The following is a 20442-nucleotide window of genomic DNA, read 5'->3' on the forward strand; positions in this document are numbered from 1 at the left end:
CTAATTAGCAGGAATGCCACAGTTGGAATGTGACGCCTGCGTAAGGACGAGGAGTGGGCGAGTGTGTGTGCGCGTATGTGCGTATGTGTGTGTGTGTCCTGTGTCTGTGACCTGCCCTGGCTCCAAGTCTCCTGGCTTGTTAGAAATGACAGATTGACGCTCTCCTGCACCCCCCACCCACCAGGCCCACCCCAGTCCCCTACCCAACCTACCCATCTGCTCTGGAAACTCGCCAGATCTTTAAACCCGTCTTGTGTTTACGCCGTGTGGGCGTTTGTGTGCGTGCGTGTCAGTCAGTTCAGTTTTGTCATTGTAGAGCTGGCTGGACCAGTGGGGAGCTCAAGAAAATTCTAGTCATGTTTTTATTGCATCTATCTTTTTTTTTTTGCTATTGTGAATGCCAAGGCCAAGCTCGTTTTGTTGATATAAGCTTTTTTTGCCTTTTAAGCACAGTGTCCAAACTGTGGCTCTGCTACACAGAACATGATGCCATTGACATCTTTCAGTAAATCAAGTTTGTTTGGTCAAGATGCCTTGGATTCAAACCCGCCAGCTGAGGGAAACTATGAATTCTTGTTAAGATTCCCACCCGCTAACCATCAAAACAGATCTGTGTAAGAGCTGGAACTGACTTCATAGGTCGCTGTTCATTTCCTGTGTTTTTTCACCCATTGTGGATAAACTGTTTCAGCCAAGCTTTTCATCAGCTGTCCCCTGATTTTTAAAGACCCAGACGGTGCAGTGAGCCTTTGCCTCCCCAGGGCCTGAAAACATTCATTTAGATAGTGCCAATATCCAATCTTCCAATACGTTTCTTCTGGACATATCTTTAAGGAAAAAACGAAGGAGAGAAATGTATTAGTGTTGATATCCTTTGGTCAGTGACATCACATTTATAAAGGCCGTGTGTGTTTGTGTGGATGGAAATGTGTGTGTGTGTGTGTGTGTGTGTGTGTGTGTGTGTGTGTGTGTGTGTGTGTGTGTGTGTGTGTGTGTGTGTGTGTTTACTGAAGCTATTCCAGTAAAGCCTCTAGCCCAGGGACAGAGGAGAGCTGCCCCACACGGTAATTGAACCACAGATCCTGCTGGACCATTAGTCACGAGTCTTGGTCTGTCCAGAGCCTTTTATCGCTGTTGAATCAACACAAGCAGTGTGAATGAGTGCAGGTCAGTAATACGAACACACAGCTATCATACTGTAGCAGTGCCATATATTCCTTTATACAAATCTTCTGCTACAGGTTCTCTGTACCTGAGAAAAACTGCTCGAGGCTTTTTGTTTGCAGAAGTCACAAAAAAAAAACAGGGTTGGGCAACATGATGATAATGTGAGATGATAGCAAATTATCCACACCAAGAAATGTATTTATTATTTAAATCTATTTTACAAGATCTTGGTACATGGTGACATGGCTTCACAGAAGTGATACAGGGCAAGAAGAGTGGTCAGATAAAAAGAGAGATTTTAAACAAACTCCCAGTTAAGTTAAATGTACTTCAAAAGCAAAAGGAAGGCAAACAAAGATATCACTGAAACTGTCTGTCATAAACATCCATCACAGTTCACAGACAGACTGAGTGATTATTACTAAAGTGTGCTCACTTGTGGTTTGACCTCTTTGACCCCTTGTGGTCCTTTACTTCTCTGATCATCACACTGCTTGTTCTTTTGTAGCCATGTTACCATGTTCCCAGATCTCAGCAGTACAGCTAGGCCCCCATATATCAGTCGATATATTGGCTGATATTAGCTTATTACGGGTGTATTTGTACCAGCATATACGTTGTCCAATAAGTAACAAGAAATTACAGTATGGAAATGCCAAAGTTGTGTTTGAGGTGTATTTCTCAACTGCAAAATGTCCTGCTCAGTAGATCACAGACACAACTCTATAATAACCTAATTTAAGGGACCGTTGAAATAAAACAAAATGTTTTAATCTGTTTATGTAAAAAAAAAAGAAGAAAAAAACACTATCAGCCAATATGTTATTATCCATTTAAAAACTAAAAACTTCAAACATCAATATCAGCCTCAAAAATCCATCATTGGTCGGTTATTCTCAGCAGTTAACATTATAATTAAAGTGTAATCGTAATCGATAGAAACAAAAGACAAAGCAACAACAAAAAAAAACAAACACTCAAGCTGTAATAAACACCACAAATCATCATCATATTATTATCTTATTATCTCTGGTTGTGTTTGGCCATCGCAGCCAGTGCTCCAAATCAATAGTATAGATTATTATGACAAATTTTTTCACTATCATCAAGAAATTTAGGTATTAATTTGTTAGATTTTTCACTGGTTTCCCAGAAACAGACATTACAATCTAGTTATTTTGTCTTTAAACATTTTATCTTTTAATTTACAAACAAATTTATATATTGTGATTTATATCAACATGAATTACCAGTGTTACCATCCCTATAAAAACACATTACAGCTTTGTGATGATTCGGTCTTATTCTACAAAATTTGAAGCTTCAGCATTAACACCAGTTATGTGTCTCTGTAGCGTGCACAGATGTGTGGGCATCTGCAGTCAAGAATGATGTCTATGTGCGTGTGCACATCTGGGTGTTGACAGTGACCAAGCGATCAGCCACTGGGCATCGCCCTGCAGGTGAGATGACCTGAGCTGGTACAGAGAGCGAGCGAGAGGAAAGAGGAATACCGCTGTCCTCAGTAATGTTTTGGGCCTGATGGAAAGACAGCGGGCAGGCAGACTGGCAGCCCAGAGAGATATAGGCCTACTTACACCAGTGGATGGTATGACACAAATAACTGCAGTGGACACAATTGTCTGTGGAAAGACAATCCTGTGTTTCTCATTTCTGTTCATATCTAGTTTGATATTGGGTCTTGGAGTGTGAAACCAAGTTGAATGATGGAAGAGTACGGTCTCTGGAGGAGGGTGAGCAAAGAGGAAAGAGAGAGAGGGAGTGTGTGAATGAATGTTTCGGACAGTTCTGGATGAGCGGAGACACTGACAGCTTCTCTCTCTTTTTGTCTTTCTCTCTCTCTCTTGTCTCCCTCTCAAAATATCATTACTGCTCTATTCAACTCCTCTTCATCTCCAGAGAGGATTTTCTATGAAGTCCAGTACACACTAAGCAGTCGTTGGATTGATTAGGTTTCTCTCTACAGTATACACCCGCCCCCATCTTGCAGCTCGTCCTGAGGAACAGAATGAGAGCAGGGCCGCTGGTCAGCACTCTGGTTTTCTGCGTCCAGATGGTGGATGTGAAAGATCCCAGTTAGGGGTCCCAATGCTGTGTCCTTGAAGCCGGATAGTGATTTATACACTGGCAAAGGCATCCAAAAGGCAGGAGAGGAGAAAACTTGTTATACATTGTGTGCTCGATTTGTGTATGTTTATGTATTGTCTGCCTCTTGTGACGTGTCGTTTCTAAATTCTTTTCATGTGATTAATACAACAGAAAAGAGACATTATGGAGCTAATCTAATAATACTCCAGGAACCTTGTCGCTTCAGCCTCAGAAGCAGGTGTGTTTTTTTGTGTGTGTGCATAACCTTGAAGTGAACAGGGGAATGTCGCCGTGCCCTGCTGCCAGCGTCTCTCAGGGGTTTTATTCATTTGCACCTCCCACTGTTTTCTCTCCAATTAACTCTGCAACCAGCCCCGGTGAAGACAGTCCGCCCCAAGTCGGTGAGCCATGTATCCCCTCGCAGGTTTGAGCTTTGCCCCCACTCAGCCCCACTCAGCTTCGGCCCTGAACGCATGGAGAGCATCCTTCACAGCAGGGGAGGAGCAGACATGGAAATGCTTAGTCTTTTCATCTTTGTCTAATTATCCTATTACATCCCAAAAGCCGACTGACTCTCAATCCAGGGAGAGAAACTGGGAGGCTCTGTCTCTGGCAGCAAAATGAAAGGAAAGTGGGGAGGAGGGAAATATGCTTGGAATTAAGCATGAGAGATGAAAGAAATTAAGGATGGAAGTATCAGGAGCTAACTATAATTTTGGTCATGTAGTCATGGATGGATGGATGGATGGATGGAGGGAAATAACGTAAAGAAGCCTGGAAAGTTGATGGTATCATGGCAGAAAGGGATGCAGGGATGGAGGAAGTTTAGGATGAAAAAAGGAAGGATGGAGACATGGAAAGACACAAGAAAATAGGAATTAAGCAAATACAGATTGAGAAATTAGGGGTTTAATGAAGGGAGGATGGAGGGAAGGTGAAAGGATGTGGGATGGAAGAAATTTACCAGGAAAAGAAGAAAGTGTCCAAAAATGTGTAATTATAGACATGGATAATTGAAAGGATGTACAACTGGAACAGCAGATGAGAGGAGGAGCTATAGGAAGGAAGGATGGGGAGATCTGAAAAAGAAAGGAGAGAAAGAGTGCAGCTAGGAAGTGTCAGGAGCTAGTCTTAACACTAGTCATGCAGTCATGGCTGGTTGCGTGGGTGGATGAATGGAAGGATGCAGGAAAAGAAAGAAGGAGGAAAATAAAGGAAGGACTTAGGGAGAGATGAGGAATGACAGGGGGAGGGATGGGAGGAATGGATTTAAGGATGAGGTCTGGAAGATATTTAAGGAATAGAGAAGGAAGGAAGTCTTAGATGCTATGAATAATTCTGGTTGTATAGTCGCGGATGGATGGATGGATGGATGGATGGATGGATGGATGGATGGATGGAGAAAAGGAAGGGAGGAAGTTTAGAGAAATACTGTGTAACAGATGAATTAAGGAAGAAATAATCAGGAGCTACACATAATTCCTGTCATGTCATAGTCAAGGGTGGATGGAAGAATGGACAAATGGAAGAAAAGAGGGAAGAAATAAAGAAAGGAGGGAAATGGAGGGATGGAGGATGGATGAGACATGGAGGGAAGTGTCGGGAGCTTGTCATAATTTTTCATATGTCAAAGTCATGGATGGGTGGATGGATTGATGGAAGGATGGAGGAATGGAACAAAGGAGGAAAAGAAAGAGAAGGAATTGAGGGATGGAAGGAAGAAGCATGTTCTCATTCTATCCATGAATGGATGGATGGTTGAAAGGATAAGCAATTAAACAAGAAAAAGAAAAAAAGAAAGAGAAATTCTTGAAGCCATATACTTGAAAGCAAACGGGAAAATGTAAAAACTGTGATAACCAAGTAAATGCTGTGTAATACACAAAAGCACACAGGGCAAAGCACAAGACACAAACAAAGCCAGACTGAAATGAAATGGAATGAGTTGCAGGCAGCGCGACTGCAGGTGGCTGCAAAAATGGGAAGCGAATGGAAGGAAAAAGAGCAGGTCTTTATTATGGTGAGTAACTTTGACATGCTCGCATTGCGCCCAGTGCCAGTCCATCCGTCATCCAGCTCTCCTACTGATGAGCACTGGAAACAAATCTGAGGAAGCCGGTCTTTATTTTGCCGCCTGGGTGACTTGTCGGAGTCGTCACAGGCCCATGTGTCCCTGTATCCCTCCCCAACTGACGTCTCCCAGGCTCAGTTTCACCCGCTGGGAATCTCTGCCTCTCTTCTCCCTCCTTCTCTTCATCTCGTCTATTCATTATGCAGATAGGTTGTTTTTTTTTCCTTTCCCCCACACCAGTCCCTTGTGTTTATTTGATTCTTTATTTATCTCAAATGTTTCTGCTGTTTATCTGTTTGCGGCGTGTGTGTATATGCGCTTGATAAGTTGCGAAACACAGAGGGCATCAATCACTGTCAGTTAGCTGCTCAACACGTCACTCATGTTGCCAGAGCCTGAGCACCCTGCACCACCTCCGAACCTTAACCTCGATGAATTTCAAAGTCTTTCAATACATAAATCTATGAGAAAGAGAAAAGAGTGAGAGAAGGTGGGGTGGGGGGTAGGTGGAGGTGTTGTGGGTGATGAGGACAAGCGCTTTTGTGCTTTTGCAATCTGACTCAAATATATGTTTACACGTTTACAAATGAGAAATCCAAGAGCGCAACGTCAGTTCTCATATTCCCCACGCCCATGGCAGTCTGCCTGGAGCTGCAGCCCCCCCTTCGGTAGCAGACTTCTGCAACAGTTATTTAGATGAATGATTAAAGTTAAGGCGCAGCCAGCAAGAGTCTCACCACTCTTATTTAAGGAAGAATGGGAGAGCTGTCATCTTTTGATGCATTGCCTGCCATCCCGCATGCAAACGAGACACCCTCACTCCACCAACGCCGCCCAGCTCCCCCTCTCCTCCTTCCTCCTCTCTCCCGTCCCTCCCTTCCTCCCTAGATGGGTCCCAAAAGAGTTGCCTTGGGTTATTGATCGGGTGCTGTGGCATCACTGCAGACATGTGGGAAGTCTGCCCACCCAGGCAAAGACACTCCGGCATGCTGATCTGATGTGATCAGTAAGATAGGAGAAACAAGGGAGGACTACTGCACACAGTTGATCTATGGCCACTGAAGTCAGGCTCCTGAGAGCAAAATCCTCTAATGGCTTCATAGATAAAGCATACTGCGGATTGTATTAACTTCCCTTGTCTACCTTTGGGCAAGCAGCATAGAGAGATGTTAGAGAAGTTGAATGCAGGACATGGGACATCAGCAGTGTTTTCACAGTTTGGTTTTTTAACTGATTTAAAGACTGACTATAGAGAAAGTGTAAAATAATTCTCTCTCCCTCTCAGAGAATCGGTTAGTTCACAAAGCTATGATTTGTGACTTTGTGAAATTAATTGATTCAATTTAATCATTAAGAAAAGGTAATGCTTTAATTACAGATATTCAATAATAATCATATAAACCAATACTTATGAAATGTTCACACTGTAGTATACTTGTTCCACATTATGACCAAGGTACAAATCAGAGACCATAACTACATTGTTTGTATCCCCATCCAGCACATTCTGAGCAGCATAGGATTAACCATTATTGACTTCTTTTCTCATTTTTGACCATTATAGGTTGTCTGTATGGGCCTTCTGTGTCCTACTTTAAAAGGCCAAGATAGACCGTCAGAGATCTTAGTGTACCCTGAATCACATACAGAATATCTACGCTTTCTTTCACATTACATTGTCCTAATGTGTTGGCAAAGAAAAAAAATAGGTTAAATAGTGTGTTGCACATTCCTCTACATGTACCAGTGCTTGGAACAATCAGCCTGAAATTACAGCAGATCTTCTTGCTTTCTTTGTCCAAATCCAAATGTTTGAGTAAAAATCCTCTTAAGACATTTGCTCACTGCATGCAAGGTAGAAATAGGTCTTTGTGAATCTTTCAGTTGGCTGCACAACTTTTGTGGATGAATTGTTTTATGCCATTTTCTGCTAGGTTAGGTGGCTGTATAATGTAGGTGTAAAATGGCACCTGCTTGTAGCTTTAGTCCAATATGTATCCTTCGGAAAGGTCAACATGGCCAATACCCTTGAGATTTCTACCTTGCTAGAGGCATAAATGTAGAGCTGTAGTAATTAGCCAATTAGCTGATTAATCAATTAGGTGATTCAAAGAAAATTAAATAGCAACCATTTTGATGATTTATTAATCGTTTCAGACATTTTCAAGCAAAAATGCCAAATATTCAATGATTCCAGGTTCTCATCTGTGAGAATTTGCAGCTTTTTTGGTCTTACATGATAGTAAATTGAATATTTCAGGGTTTTGAAGTGTTGGTCGGACAAAACAAGACATTTGATGACGTCGCCTTGTTCTATAGCATATTGTGATGGGCATTTTTCACTGTTTTCATTCATAGATTAATCAATTAATCGGAAAATGAAATCAATTATGGAAAACAATGGTTAGTTGCAGCCCTACATTAATGTCAGCTTTCAGGAGGGCGGTAAGAATGTCAGCTGCTGTTTTTGCTTTTTGGCTAATATTAGCATTATACAGCATATTTAAACACAGTATAGTCTGACTGATCTTCTTAAAGGGTTGCTGCAGCATTTTAATTCCTTCGTTTTTTTGGAGGACTTCAGCCTTCCGAAGGTTTTTGATAAACTGTTTCACTTGGGATTAATCATGTGATGTATTAAAAGTGTTTTCATTGATTTGGTGGGGTAGGATTGTTTTAACATTAATAAATTAAAACTCCCACACGCAATTCTGGCACTAATGTCCATTGTGCTGTTAGCATTGTATGCTTATTTGGCCTTGTTTCATGCCCACAGGGTGATCGTCCAGTTTAATATCTTACATTGTCTCATAATCCAACCTTGTTTTATTTTTTTTTGCAGTGTTACCATGAGTAGTGGTGTCTGTTTATGGCAGTTAAGCTCTGTGAGTATATAGTCTTCCTTAATTCCCTTGTGCTGCACATGCAGTAGACGAGTACTTTTTTTCCCCAAAAAAATGAAGGTGTAACAATTCATTTCATCATAGCTCTAGTTTCTGGTTATGGCTGGCTTTGTTCCTCCTACATTTATGATTCACTGGACTGTGATCCTCATGTGCACTGTAGTAGTTTACAGCTGAGTGTGATAGCAGATGTGTGTTTAGATTATAATGGAAAGAGAGAATCTGCTGCAAGTGTAAAATTTAACTGCTTCAATATTCATAAGTAAAAGGGATTGTGAGATTTTGGCAGGCAGTGTATTTCTAAACTCAGACTGTGACAGCAACATAGTGTAGCTGTACTATTCACTGCACAGCTATATGACTCAACTATATTTCAAGAAAAAAGGGGAGTGTTTAAATACATGACTGTCTTTATGTATGATGCAGAATATTTTGATTTCCTGTGTAATGTTTAGCAGGTTTATTGATTTGTTTTTTAACAGTAAAGGTATAAAGGTAGATAAGCCCTGTGTAGCTCAATCTGTTTTTATACTGACCTCTGCTCTCTGGATCTCTGTAATAAACTCTCTGCTAGCACCGAGATACTGATCTAATTGTGATAAGTGAGTGGTAATAGTTATTAAAAATGTTTATCTAGCTTGCACAACAATTGCAATATTTTCAAAAAAATCCCTCCTTATTGCTCAAATTGACTTAATTGTTAAATTTAAGATGCAAATTGATTAAACATAAAAATCAGTAAATAAAAATACAGCAAAACCCCAAAGAACCGTAAAAAGTCAAACATTTGTGGTACTCCACATTTTGGATTTCTTGCTGCACTTGTGTTACCTTGCATTCCACTATTGGGGATTTCTACATTTCCCTCTCAGTCCAATCTTCTGGCATCTGCAATATTTTGCAATATTGTCAGCATATTACACTTAAGACAGCGCACAATACCTCCATAAATCCTCTTATGTAGACATCAGATGGCAGAGAGTACTGTCTCGTATCATTTTCTGTCTTTCTTTCTTTCTTTCTTTCTTTATTTATTTATTTTATTTCTTCAGTAGATGCCGGATGCAAAAAAAAAAAAACACCTTGATATACTATAGCTTTTTTTCTTGTATATGCCACAAAATGTTGGCCTATACAAAAAGTCTAGATTCTTAAAGGTGAAACTTTTGCTCATGATCAACCAGAATACTTTTTAAATTTTGCCTGATACATGGAAAAAAGACTCCATCCCTTCTTTAACTAAAAATTATTTCAGAGCTGAGCTGGTCTTCTTGAAACAATATTACAGATATTACTTCTCAAGAAACCTCTGATTATTCTCTATGGGGTGAGTGATTCTCATTTTTGTCTTATTGCACTCAAATCTCAGTGTGTGTCGTATATATATTGTCTTTTTACCTTTTCTTTCTTTCTTTGCACTGTCCCCTCATATTGTCTTACAGACCTCTCTGCTTTCTCTACACTGGTTCTCTTATTCGTTTTCTTCTTCTCCCTTACTGTGTTATCTGTCTTGGCTCCATTTCCTTGCTCCCTGATACTCCCTGACTCAGTAGCTTTCATTTTCATGATAATCCAGCGACACCACTGGACTGCGAAATCGCTTTCACTCTCTCTTTCTCTCTCTCTCTCTCTCTCTCTCTTTCTCTCTCCGTTTTTCCCCCCACTGGTTTATCTTTTTTCCTCCTGGCTTTATTTTGCTTTATGTAATTAAATGTCATTTTCACTTCTCCCGGTTTTTTGGAGGAAGGAAGAAAAGTTTCATTTTTTCATTATATGATCGTTGTCAAATCAGAGTGGAGTCACTGCTGGTAAAATTGAATTGTCTGAGCCGCAGTACCACGCTACCAGCACTTAAACATGTTCAGTTCACCTTTCTTCGTATTATTTGGTCATGGTGGCAACAGGCTAAGTAAAATAGCCCAAATTCTTTTCTTCAGCCACGTCCTACATTTTCAGGGGGATCCCAAAGTGTTCACAGGTTATTTGGGGATGTAATCCCTGGGATGAGACCTCTGGGTCTGCCCCAAGGTGCTACAGGGCGGCGTCTATAATGTTAAATGTACTGTAAATGCCAAACCTTTCAATGACATGACCAGCGTCTCTTCTCCAAGCTGTATCTGGTTATCTGAAGTCCTCACCACTGTCTGTGTTGCCTTTGTGGCTTAATATTCCTGCCACATACCATAGGAAACCTGTTACCTGGCTGAAAGCTATTTTATTCATTCCACGAGTTGGTGCTAGTGTCCTGCCAAGACTGTTTGTTCACCTGATTCAAATCTGCATGTCTGTTGCTTATTGAAGCCTTTTGAATCCCCTGGTCAAGATCTTCCTGCCCTTCCTGTTGTGTGTTTGATTTCAGAGCTTGTATCATCTTTCAGTCATTACCTAGGGCAGAAACATAGATCAAAAACCGAGAGCTTCCCCTTCAGGCCCAGTGCCCTTGTCACCGCTACTGTGGATGGTGGACCAATTTACCTTTTGAACTTGCACTCCATCTCACCCTCAAATGTGATCAAGACTCCAAGATTGAACAGCAGCAACTATCTTGCAAACTAAAGGGAATAATCCTCTGTGTTGGAGCAGCAAACAGTAGTCTCAGATGTAGAAGTGCTGAGCCTCGTCTCAACCACTTCACCCTCGGCTGCAAAAAACTGCCCCAACATGCACTGGATGCCAAAGCCCAATGAAGCCAACAGAACTACGTCATAAGAGCAGAGATTAAGTCATGTGCAGATTTACCTAAATGATGACATTTTCAGTCACTGTGGTGTTCTTGATTTCAAACAAAATGGAAATGAAATTCGATAGCTTAAGTGACAGTCATTAAAATTTCAGGGCCCTACAACACAACTCATACCTCAGTTCAGTGGTGTGGCTGAAATTTTAACAAATTTCATCTTTGAAGTTCAGTAATACAATAAGATTTTTTTTTACCTTAGTATTTTCAGCTTTCCACCAGCACTGTGAACAGATTTATGATGTTTTCCTTCAAAAGTGGTTGAGGGAGCATTTAAGGTAAACGGTGACTTCAAAGTAAAAACTGATGTACATTCACCTTAAAGACTTCCTTCCTTGAATTAGCGTCCTCTGACTGCTCACAAATAGTGTCTGGAAATCATTGGCTTCTATTACTCTTCTGGGAGGAAATATGGAAAAAAACTACTGTAAAGTAATTTCTGCTACTAATCACAACAAGCAGTAAAGTAGTAGAAACAGAAAGTAGCCTGCATCACAGCCTGTGGTTTGTAGTGCGATGGGAGTAGAACTGTACATTTGACTCTTCTCAGTGACAGCAGATCAATGCCGCCCGGAGCACAGATAGAAATGAATTGATTGTCACCAATAAAACTCCAATTAAACAAAGGAACAAGCCTGGGAGAGAGCTCCGAGACAAGCAGCTCTCATCTTCTCATCAGTCCTCAGGGAGGGATGGGAGGGCGGGAGGCAGGAGGAGAGGGAGTCGGATGTGGGCTGGGGAGCCGCTGAGCGAGGTCCATTTCCTCTGAATACTCTCGCTATCAAGGAGGTGTGGAAGTTACAGATGAATATGAGAGTGAGCACACTGCAGATGGAGGATCAGATACCTCATAGACAGGGAGAGTGTGTGTGAGAGAGAGAGGTGTCCTTAATGATGAAAAGAGATCTTAATTGTGGTGACATGTGATATATCAGGTTTCAGCAGTCAGTTCTAGAGCTCATCTGACCTCTTATTTAATAAGTTAGTGTGAAGCCCCTCACTGCGCAGTCCGTTCTTTCTCTTTCTAAGCCCCTCTCTATCTGCCTGTATGTCTGTGTATCGTCCTCTTTTCTGTCACTCCTGCTCTCTCTCTGTCTGAGCTACACTCATAATCTCCTCATTGAACAATCCTTACATTTCATCCTTGCATCTACTTACAAGTAGATTATAGGCCTCCCATCTGAGCAGCATCTAAGGATGCTTTTTGCTCATCTGAACCTCTGAATGAAGTTAAAGATGATTAATGTTCCCCATTCCTTGAAAATGTACAAGATATCCTTACTCTCTCCTCTCCTCATCTCACTTCTCCACTAATAACGTTTTCCTCACTATCTCCCTCTATCTCCCAAGCTCTGTAATTCGATTATTCTTTCTATGATTGTGCTGTTATCGAGTTGGCTGTATCATACATATGTATAAGTCCACCAAAATGCTTATTCCATCCTCTGCTACAATTTCCCCAGCATCCTACCAAACAGGAATTCCTAAATGGAGGAAACACTAATTATAGGTTGACACGTGTAAGGCTTTGCTGAGGGTAACTTTGCAGGTTGGCAGCCCCGAATGGCCACAAGAGGGAAATCAAACCATCCCCTCAAGTCAGGTTTTTAACCTTTATTCTGAAGTCATTTTTAGCAGGTTGGAAATGTTGAAAGTAGCACATTCTTGAGCTGGTTTGTCGTTGTTAAAGTAGATGTGATTAATAGGGAGTGGGAAAGTAAAGCTTTGGTGTTGTGTAGCATGACAAGTGATCTATGTTTCCTGTAAAGCACAGCGAAAAACCAATTTTCACCAGGGAGTTCATATTCTCACAGCTAATTCTACCTCATCATTTTCAGATTCAGTAAACAACATATACTGTACAATACAATAATGACAAAATAATGTCAGGAAAGACATGTAACCAAAATTACTACACCAGTAGCAAAACATACTTCAAGACAGTTTAAAAAGTATTTTACTAGTACTTTTTTATTACTTATTGAGCTTGCATGCCTACATTTAAACAAAATGGGATATTTGTCTCCCTAATGCTTGTCATTATGAAGCTTTTAAATCTACAAGGGACCTTAGGGACACTGGTGTTGTTGCCACCCCCGAAGTTACATTGGTGTCAAATACTGCATGTAGCCTTATATCTGAGTTTATACCTCTATATTGTGTTATGAAGAGTATGAAACACAATTAATGAGGTCAAACATGCACATTATAGCCAAATGTTACAGCTGAGGCAATCTACCTGCTAATCTATGATTTTCCCATAATTAGATTTGGAGTCTATTCAATCTGGCACAGCATACTGTACTCATCTTTCTGACGCCTTTAACAGGACATATGCAGATTATTACACTTATTTATCTTATACTGGCTCTTTATGCAGCCCCTCAGTTCAGCCTCTGTCTGAAACAGGCCGTTTTAGCTCCTGTCTCTTTGAGGCCCCCTTCCCGATGAGCCCACTCTGTTCTGATTGGCCAGCTTTTGAAAGCTGCCCCTCAGCAGACTTCCGCTGGTTCCGGAGGTTACATAAACAAACAGTATAGGATTTCACTTCTTTTTCTTGTTCTTTACTCAAAATGTCAACTTTTCAAATACATCCATACATGTTTGAGCCAAAATCCGATCCGAAATATGCGAGTGGACAATACGAACAACCTATTGAACAACCTTAGCAACAAAGGCTACAAAACGGATGGCCTTTTGTGGGCATGTGCAAACAATGTGATGTCATCACAAGGAGCAAGTAGAGGTAACATTGCAAACAAAGCGTTCCGAGCATGTCGAAGCTTGGGCTTTTGAATTGCAGGGATAATTTTTATGTATATTCACCTTAAGGTTTGGAACTTTGACCATGTTTAACATAGACATGCGGCATCATAAAAGTATAAAAATACCAGAAAATTACATTATGTCCCCTTTAAACTGCACCTAATGGACCTGTAACAGAAACTATGGAACTAAAATCTGTTTTGCGTAACACCATTCACCAAAAAACATATATCATAATGTGTATTACTGTAATTCTTAATCTTATGATCATGTTAGTAACAAAATTTGATTGACAGGTGACTGATTTCTTGTGGTGTAAGTTCCTTTCAACTGTAACCTACAAGCCTCTCTAGTTACATTGCTCAATGTGTTAATGTAGTGTACTGTGTGTTTGCGTGTGTGGGTGCATCAGTGTGTACCTGCATTCATCACCTCTTCATCACCCCAGCAACTTCCCTCTGGCTATTGCTGCAAAAGTTACTTCTCACTCATTGTAACCTAACTGAATAGAGGCTGAGGAGGAAGAAAAGTGTAAAGCTGTATTTTTCAAACCGTCAATCTTTCGCTGGTTGCGGCAGCCTGACGTGACCTTATAGCAAACATCCGCTATTTTGCAAAAAGTCTATAGCTTATGGATTTCACGTCAAGAGAAAACATTTGATATTTCTTCTAAGAAATCCTCACCCTTTAAATGGATTTACTGTCAAGCACAAACAATTTCATATTTATGCTAATAGAAAGTCCATTGGTTTCTGTTGGCATTTTATTACTTTCATGCCACAGAAGAAGAAGCCTTATCTCCATACTCTTCTTTTCCTATTCAATCGATATTTGTTAAAGTTGCTGACTGTGTACAGCAACCTCAGACCCTAACATAAAATAATTTTTTAGGGGGATGTGCTTGATACAGTTGACCCTGAAGGTTAGGTTGAGGTTCATGGTGTGATGCTGCTGCTGCTGAAGATGGTTAAGGATTATGATGATGGTGCTAGTTCGAGCTGTGTGCCATCAGCTAGAGAAATGATTAGGACTGCACCAGCAGAGTGTTAGCCTGACAGATGGCAACACATGGAGCTAGCTGACAGCACTGCTGACAGCGCATTCGCAGGAAGTCCCCATCTTGCATGCACTGTACACACTGTTTGTTGCTATATGTATTCTGATGTTTTTCTGCCACCAACTGTAACTTATTCCTACCTGTCAACAGCAGAGTCAACTCACATTATCAATTCACAAACTCGCAAAATTGCAAGACCACTGCATAGGCCTCCTGACATGGCACCAAAGGGAGTCGGGGTCTGGTAAAAATCTTCAGTGGGCCGTTATCCCAGTCAGTAGTCATTCATCAACACCTTCCTTTTTTTTGGTAATTCATTCCTCCAGTGGTCAATAAACTTTCAGTTATTTTCCCCTCAATCAATTTAGAAACCAGCTCTGCAGGCACGTTAATGAATGGCCAACAGAAATAGATGCATTAATTGAATGACTGAATACATTAGGAGCTGTATTGAGTGATGCACTGTTGCCTCTACGAATAGCAATATGGAGTTATTAGGTTCAGTGATTGATGAAAGAGGAGGAGAGCTTTGGCACAAACCTGTCAGATCCACTGCCCCGGATAGGAATGAAGGGAGACAGAAACTGTCCTCGCATGAGTAGACACAAATATCTGATCCTGTACTTGTTTTGAAATAGTGTTTTTTTTGTTGTTTGTTTTTTGTTTGTTTGTTTATCCACATAGAATAGTTTTAAACTCCATCCAAATGCATCCTTGGGGGAAGCATATGTAACCCCTCCAAATAGGTGCAATACTTTTCACTGTCACTTCATGACAGCTTCAAGCTTGAAGTCTGCATATGTGCAAATGTGTTTGTGTGCTTGTGTGTGTGTGTGTTTGTGTGTGTGTGTGTGTGTGTGTGTGTGTGTGTGTGTGTGTGTGTGTGTGTGTGTGTGTGTGTTGTGTGTGTGTGTGTGCATTTTAAAGTGCAAGTGTACATATATGCATATGCATATGGATGGAAGCATGGCAGTGATGTGATTGATGAGACATGAAAGAGAGCAGAGGAAGATTTCCAGTCAATCAGCCCTGTGAATAACCACCTAGGCTGTGGATTAAAGGCAGAAAGCTGTCTGAACAAACAAAGGCTCACATCTATTATCTTACATGTAGAGTTGTTTTGCTCTCTGGAGCAACTCTGACAACAAAATTAAAGTGTGTTAACAAAAATAGATGGTTTTGTTTTCTTGAATTCAGGAGATGAAACAATGCGACATCTAACAACTTGGATGCTTGTGGAAATAAAAAATCATATGAGGTAAAAAGATCTCTACGGAAGACTGACCTTAACAGCATTTCAGATTATAATCACGTGTGTAAAATGAAATAGGACATCACCGAATTATTTTAATATTACGTATATTAGGTTTAGTCCAGACTGTTACAAGATTTGACTGAACTTTCATTCAGGATAATTTAGCCCCTCTGTGATCACTTCAGCATGGCTTACAGGGGAAGAGGCCCATCAAAATCTCATTGCAGGTTGCTGGTTCAACTCCCAGTGCTGACAGCTGAGTGTATTCCAGCTTTGAGGAAGCTGATATCAAATCGACTGTATGGTGCCCAATATTTCTGTTATGTGCCTTTGGGCAAAGTCACTGAACCCTAACAACCCTTCCATGAGTGATGCACCATGGCTGATGCCAGGCAGATCCTGTGTGGATTAAGGCAGATTTAAAAATTGGGCCAAATATCCACCAGATTGGTGGAAATTTGATGTTCAGTTTAAATAGAGTTCCAATGCTTGATTAATTACCACAAAACTCTGGCTGTTGGATGAACGGATGGATTCTGGCATGCCAGAAATTTTGGCCAAAATATCTGTTACAAACTGTAGTGAGCTTATTTTAATATTACTGGAGTCATATGTTACATGTAGTGGCTAACTGTGGTTTTGACTGGACTATGCTATGATATAAATAAAACTGAACTTAAATAAGACTGCAGAACAGTAAGACCATACTGTCCCCATCTTCCTAATGGCTACGTATTTTTCTTTTTTCCTCTTATATTCTGTTCAAAGTAGAATTGCCTCTCTCTTTTCATCAACACTTTTTAGGACGTGATCATCTTGTTTGAATAAAACAATTGGAATTGTCAAAGGACAAAATCTTTACAGAGTGAGAATAGAAGTCGCTTTGACCATGCAGAAAGGCCAATTAAATTATGTAGTGCCAGTTAAAACAACATAAAAGATTAATAAAAGTGTACATTTGAAAAAAAAAGATGCATATTAACTGGGATTATGTGTAACTCTGCAAGGATATGTGAAAAGACTAATTTAAAAGCCTTTGGCACATTGTCAATAAAGTTTTCTTCTTGTTTCTGTTTCTTTCTCCTCCAGGTCCAAGGGTTGGAGAAGCAAGTGGACTTCTCAGACCTGGGCCCAGTGGGGTCGGTGATGAAGACTCTTCCATATGGCATAGGTGGAGGCACAGTAGGAGGAACAACAGGAGGAGTGGTTAAGCCTCCTTACCAAACCCGCATCTTCTCCACTTCCATCGACCAGACGTCCATGAAATCCAAGCCGCCGACCTACAGTTTCTTTAACCCGTACGATTCAACCCGGAACCAGTCCCTGCTCCTGGACCAGACAGGCTACCGCTCCAAGCGCAAGCCCTCACTAAAGACAGCCATGAAGACCAAGAAGATCTTCGGCTGGGGAGACTTCTACTTCAACGTCAAGACTATGAAGTTCAGCTTGTTGGTGACGGGGAAGATTGTGGACCACATCAACGGGACGTTCACTGTTTACTTTCGCCACAACTCGTCCAGCCTGGGGAACGTGTCGGTCAGTATCGTGCCGCCAACTAAAGTTGTGGAGTTTGAAGTCCTCCAGCAGCAGCAGGTGCACCCCCACACCCAGCAGGCCGTCCAGATCCAGGAGACCCAGCAGTCCACCATCGACCCCAAAGAGGTAAAGACCTTTAACTGTCGGGTGGAGTACGAGAAAACCAACAGATCCAAGAAGCCCAAACCTTGCCTGTATGATCCGTCTCAGACCTGCTTCACAGAGCACACCCAGTCCCATGCTGCCTGGCTCTGTGCCAAACCCTTCAAGGTGATCTGCATCTTCATCTCTTTCTTTAGCATCGATTACAAGCTGGTTCAAAAAGTGTGTCCGGACTACAACTTCCAAAGTGAGCACCCTTACTTTGGATAAGTAAGTGAGACTGAACTGATAAGAGAAAAAAAAAAAAGAGACAATGATGATGACAAAGATTATGGTGATGATGATGATAATGATGGAAACGATAGTCATATTGATTACAATGAAGATGCAGGGGACAGTTTTTTTGCCTCTAAACTGCTGTGAATTGTGGATTTAAATCAAGTATAATCAGAGTTATGGATGGTTAGGATGCGGCTGATTTCTCTGACTTTTTTTCCAACTTTGTATTTGTTAACTTCTGTTTTTATTTGACTTTTTTTCTGTAAATAATATACTCAACCTCAGCACACTTATTGTTTTTAGATATTTATTTCTGAGTGTTGTTACTTTTTGCTGTTGGAGAACTCTGTTGAAAACAGCTGGAATCAGTATGCCGTCCGAGTACAAAGTGAGCCTCTGAGGCGGCTGCGCTATGCCATCACTGTATGGCAGCCGTAATGTTATGGTAGACTGACTGTTAATCATCCTCTCAGCTCTACGTTTCAATCCCTGGATATAAGAGAGTTATATGTATGAGAAATGCTATGCTGGATATGCATACAATATACTGTATGAAAAAGCACATTAAAATCTCTTAAACTGTCTGTCTGTTACTTGGTGAATGTGTTCATTCGGAGCTAGAAGCACATTTGCAGGCGACGAGCTGTGCAGCATATTCATGTTATCTAACTCAGCAAGGACACTATTATGAATTAAGTTAAATTTTATTCTGATTAAGAATTCATGCCCAAGCATTCTGTGAAGATATGTAATTTTAATTTTCTAAAATACATTGAAGGAAAGTTTGTTACAGATGGAATTTCAACATGAAAACCAACCGTGAAACATTCTTAAGATGGTGATAAATTTTCAACTCCTTTTGAGGGAGTTGGTATGTGCAGTAATAGAATCCAAGTGAAGTATCAGATATCATTTTTAATTACATTCACCCTGAAAATGAAAAGAAAAACTATTATATTGGAGGTAATATGAGTGACAGATTTCGGTTTGTCGGATCATGCAAGCAAAGGAAGTCTTCCTGCACACCTGAGCAAATATTTTTCAGTTGCACCTAAACTTCCAGGTGGCTTCGTCACGTTTTATTGACTGCTGTATTACTGGTGCCACTGTTATAATCTCAGCTGCCTAATAATATTTGCTTTATCATAGCTTTATTTATGCTCAAAATATGAGCTTATGGGAATATAAGGCTTCATATCATCACCCTTGCTAAAATACATACTCATGCATCCAGATTAGAGGATAAATCTGAGTGCAAGACCTTTAATTAAATTAAACAAACACACCTAAAACACCAGCCCTCCTCCTGCGATCTCAGTCTGTCTCATTCTCTCTTCCTTGTTCATACACTCTCTTTTTTTTCTCTCCCAGATGATAATGGTGCTCAGAATTTCCTTAGAAAACACACAGTCGATGCTAATTGCATCTTCATCTCACTCTGGCGCAATACCTTATTATGTTCTTGATCAATGACATTGAGATGAAGGTCCAGGGAGGTCCATGTATCTTACACAAGTTGCTGTGGACAGTCGGCTCACAGAGATTGATGGACTCGCCGCAACCCAGATTCTCTGGAGTTCCCCTCTTTGTTACACAGATTCTCTACAGTGGTTTGGTGACGAATCACCAAACAAGTTATTGTGGACGGATCCTTATGTGCTGCTTTGCGTGGGATCGTACATGTGATGGCATTGTGTGAGTGAGTAAGTGGGTGTGTAGGTGTGTGATTCTGACTGTCTTTATGTATGCCTGCGTGTGTTTGTCAAAGTGTGTTTCCCTGAATTTCAATAAAAGTATGTAATAAACCACTGTATAAATGAAAGTACATAAGAGTATAAAGATTGTTATATTTCACCACAGCGTAGCATCATACATGGATCATATGGTACATAAGATACAGTTAGTGGACTATGATGATCTTGACATTGGAGTCTAATAAGAGCAGCAGTTTGGAGATACTGGGCCCAGATTGGTGAAAATGGGTCCATAACTGTCCTAGAGAAACATCAGATTTCAAATAGCTTTGGAGAAAAACTTTGGCTGTAAATTCTTCAGTTTCTATAGAGGTTCTGACCATACAATATAGGCTAACCCTGACCCTGTCCTAACCCTGCCATAAAAATTCATTGGGATAACAAGGCATTTAACCTGGCCCTTTTATAGAGTGAGATTTACATTGAGCGAGCAAGTATTGATTTGGCACAACAGTGATAGCTCACAATAGGTCATTTGATGATACATATGGTGATAACACTTGTAAGCTCTTTTAACACCACCCAACAATAAAATATTGCATAAACAACATTTTCTGTATAAACTATGATGCCAGAATTGTTCACACTTTCTGCAAACTTGCAGAATCTTTGCAAAAGTCTTCCATTCACCCATTCAGTTTTTCTATAACAGATTATAGGCAGACTTGGAAAAGCACCATGTACAGGTAACCAGTGGTGGAAAGTA

General features: G+C 40.7%; 1 protein-coding gene across 4 annotated transcripts in view; it reads left to right on the forward strand.

Annotated features, from left to right (window-relative positions):
- LOC121890715 (neurexophilin-4) overlaps positions 1-18538 on the forward strand; it is a 75370-nt gene extending 56832 nt beyond the window's left edge. For 2 of the 4 annotated variants that reach the window (XM_042403223.1, XM_042403232.1), the window contains 2 exons: positions 1014-1167; positions 17155-18538. In XM_042403223.1, the coding sequence (XP_042259157.1) occupies positions 17212-17973 (762 nt within the window). In that variant the 5' untranslated portion in view covers positions 1014-1167; positions 17155-17211 and the 3' untranslated portion in view covers positions 17974-18538. The remainder of the gene's footprint in view (positions 1-1013; positions 1168-17154) is intronic. The other 2 variants (XM_042403235.1, XM_042403214.1) reach the window with 1 other exon arrangement.
- The last annotated feature ends 1904 nt before the right edge of the window (positions 18539-20442 follow it).

This window comes from Thunnus maccoyii, chromosome 3 (genome assembly GCF_910596095.1).
Source record: "Thunnus maccoyii chromosome 3, fThuMac1.1, whole genome shotgun sequence".
In the NCBI taxonomy this organism is placed as follows: Eukaryota; Metazoa; Chordata; class Actinopteri; order Scombriformes; family Scombridae; genus Thunnus; species Thunnus maccoyii.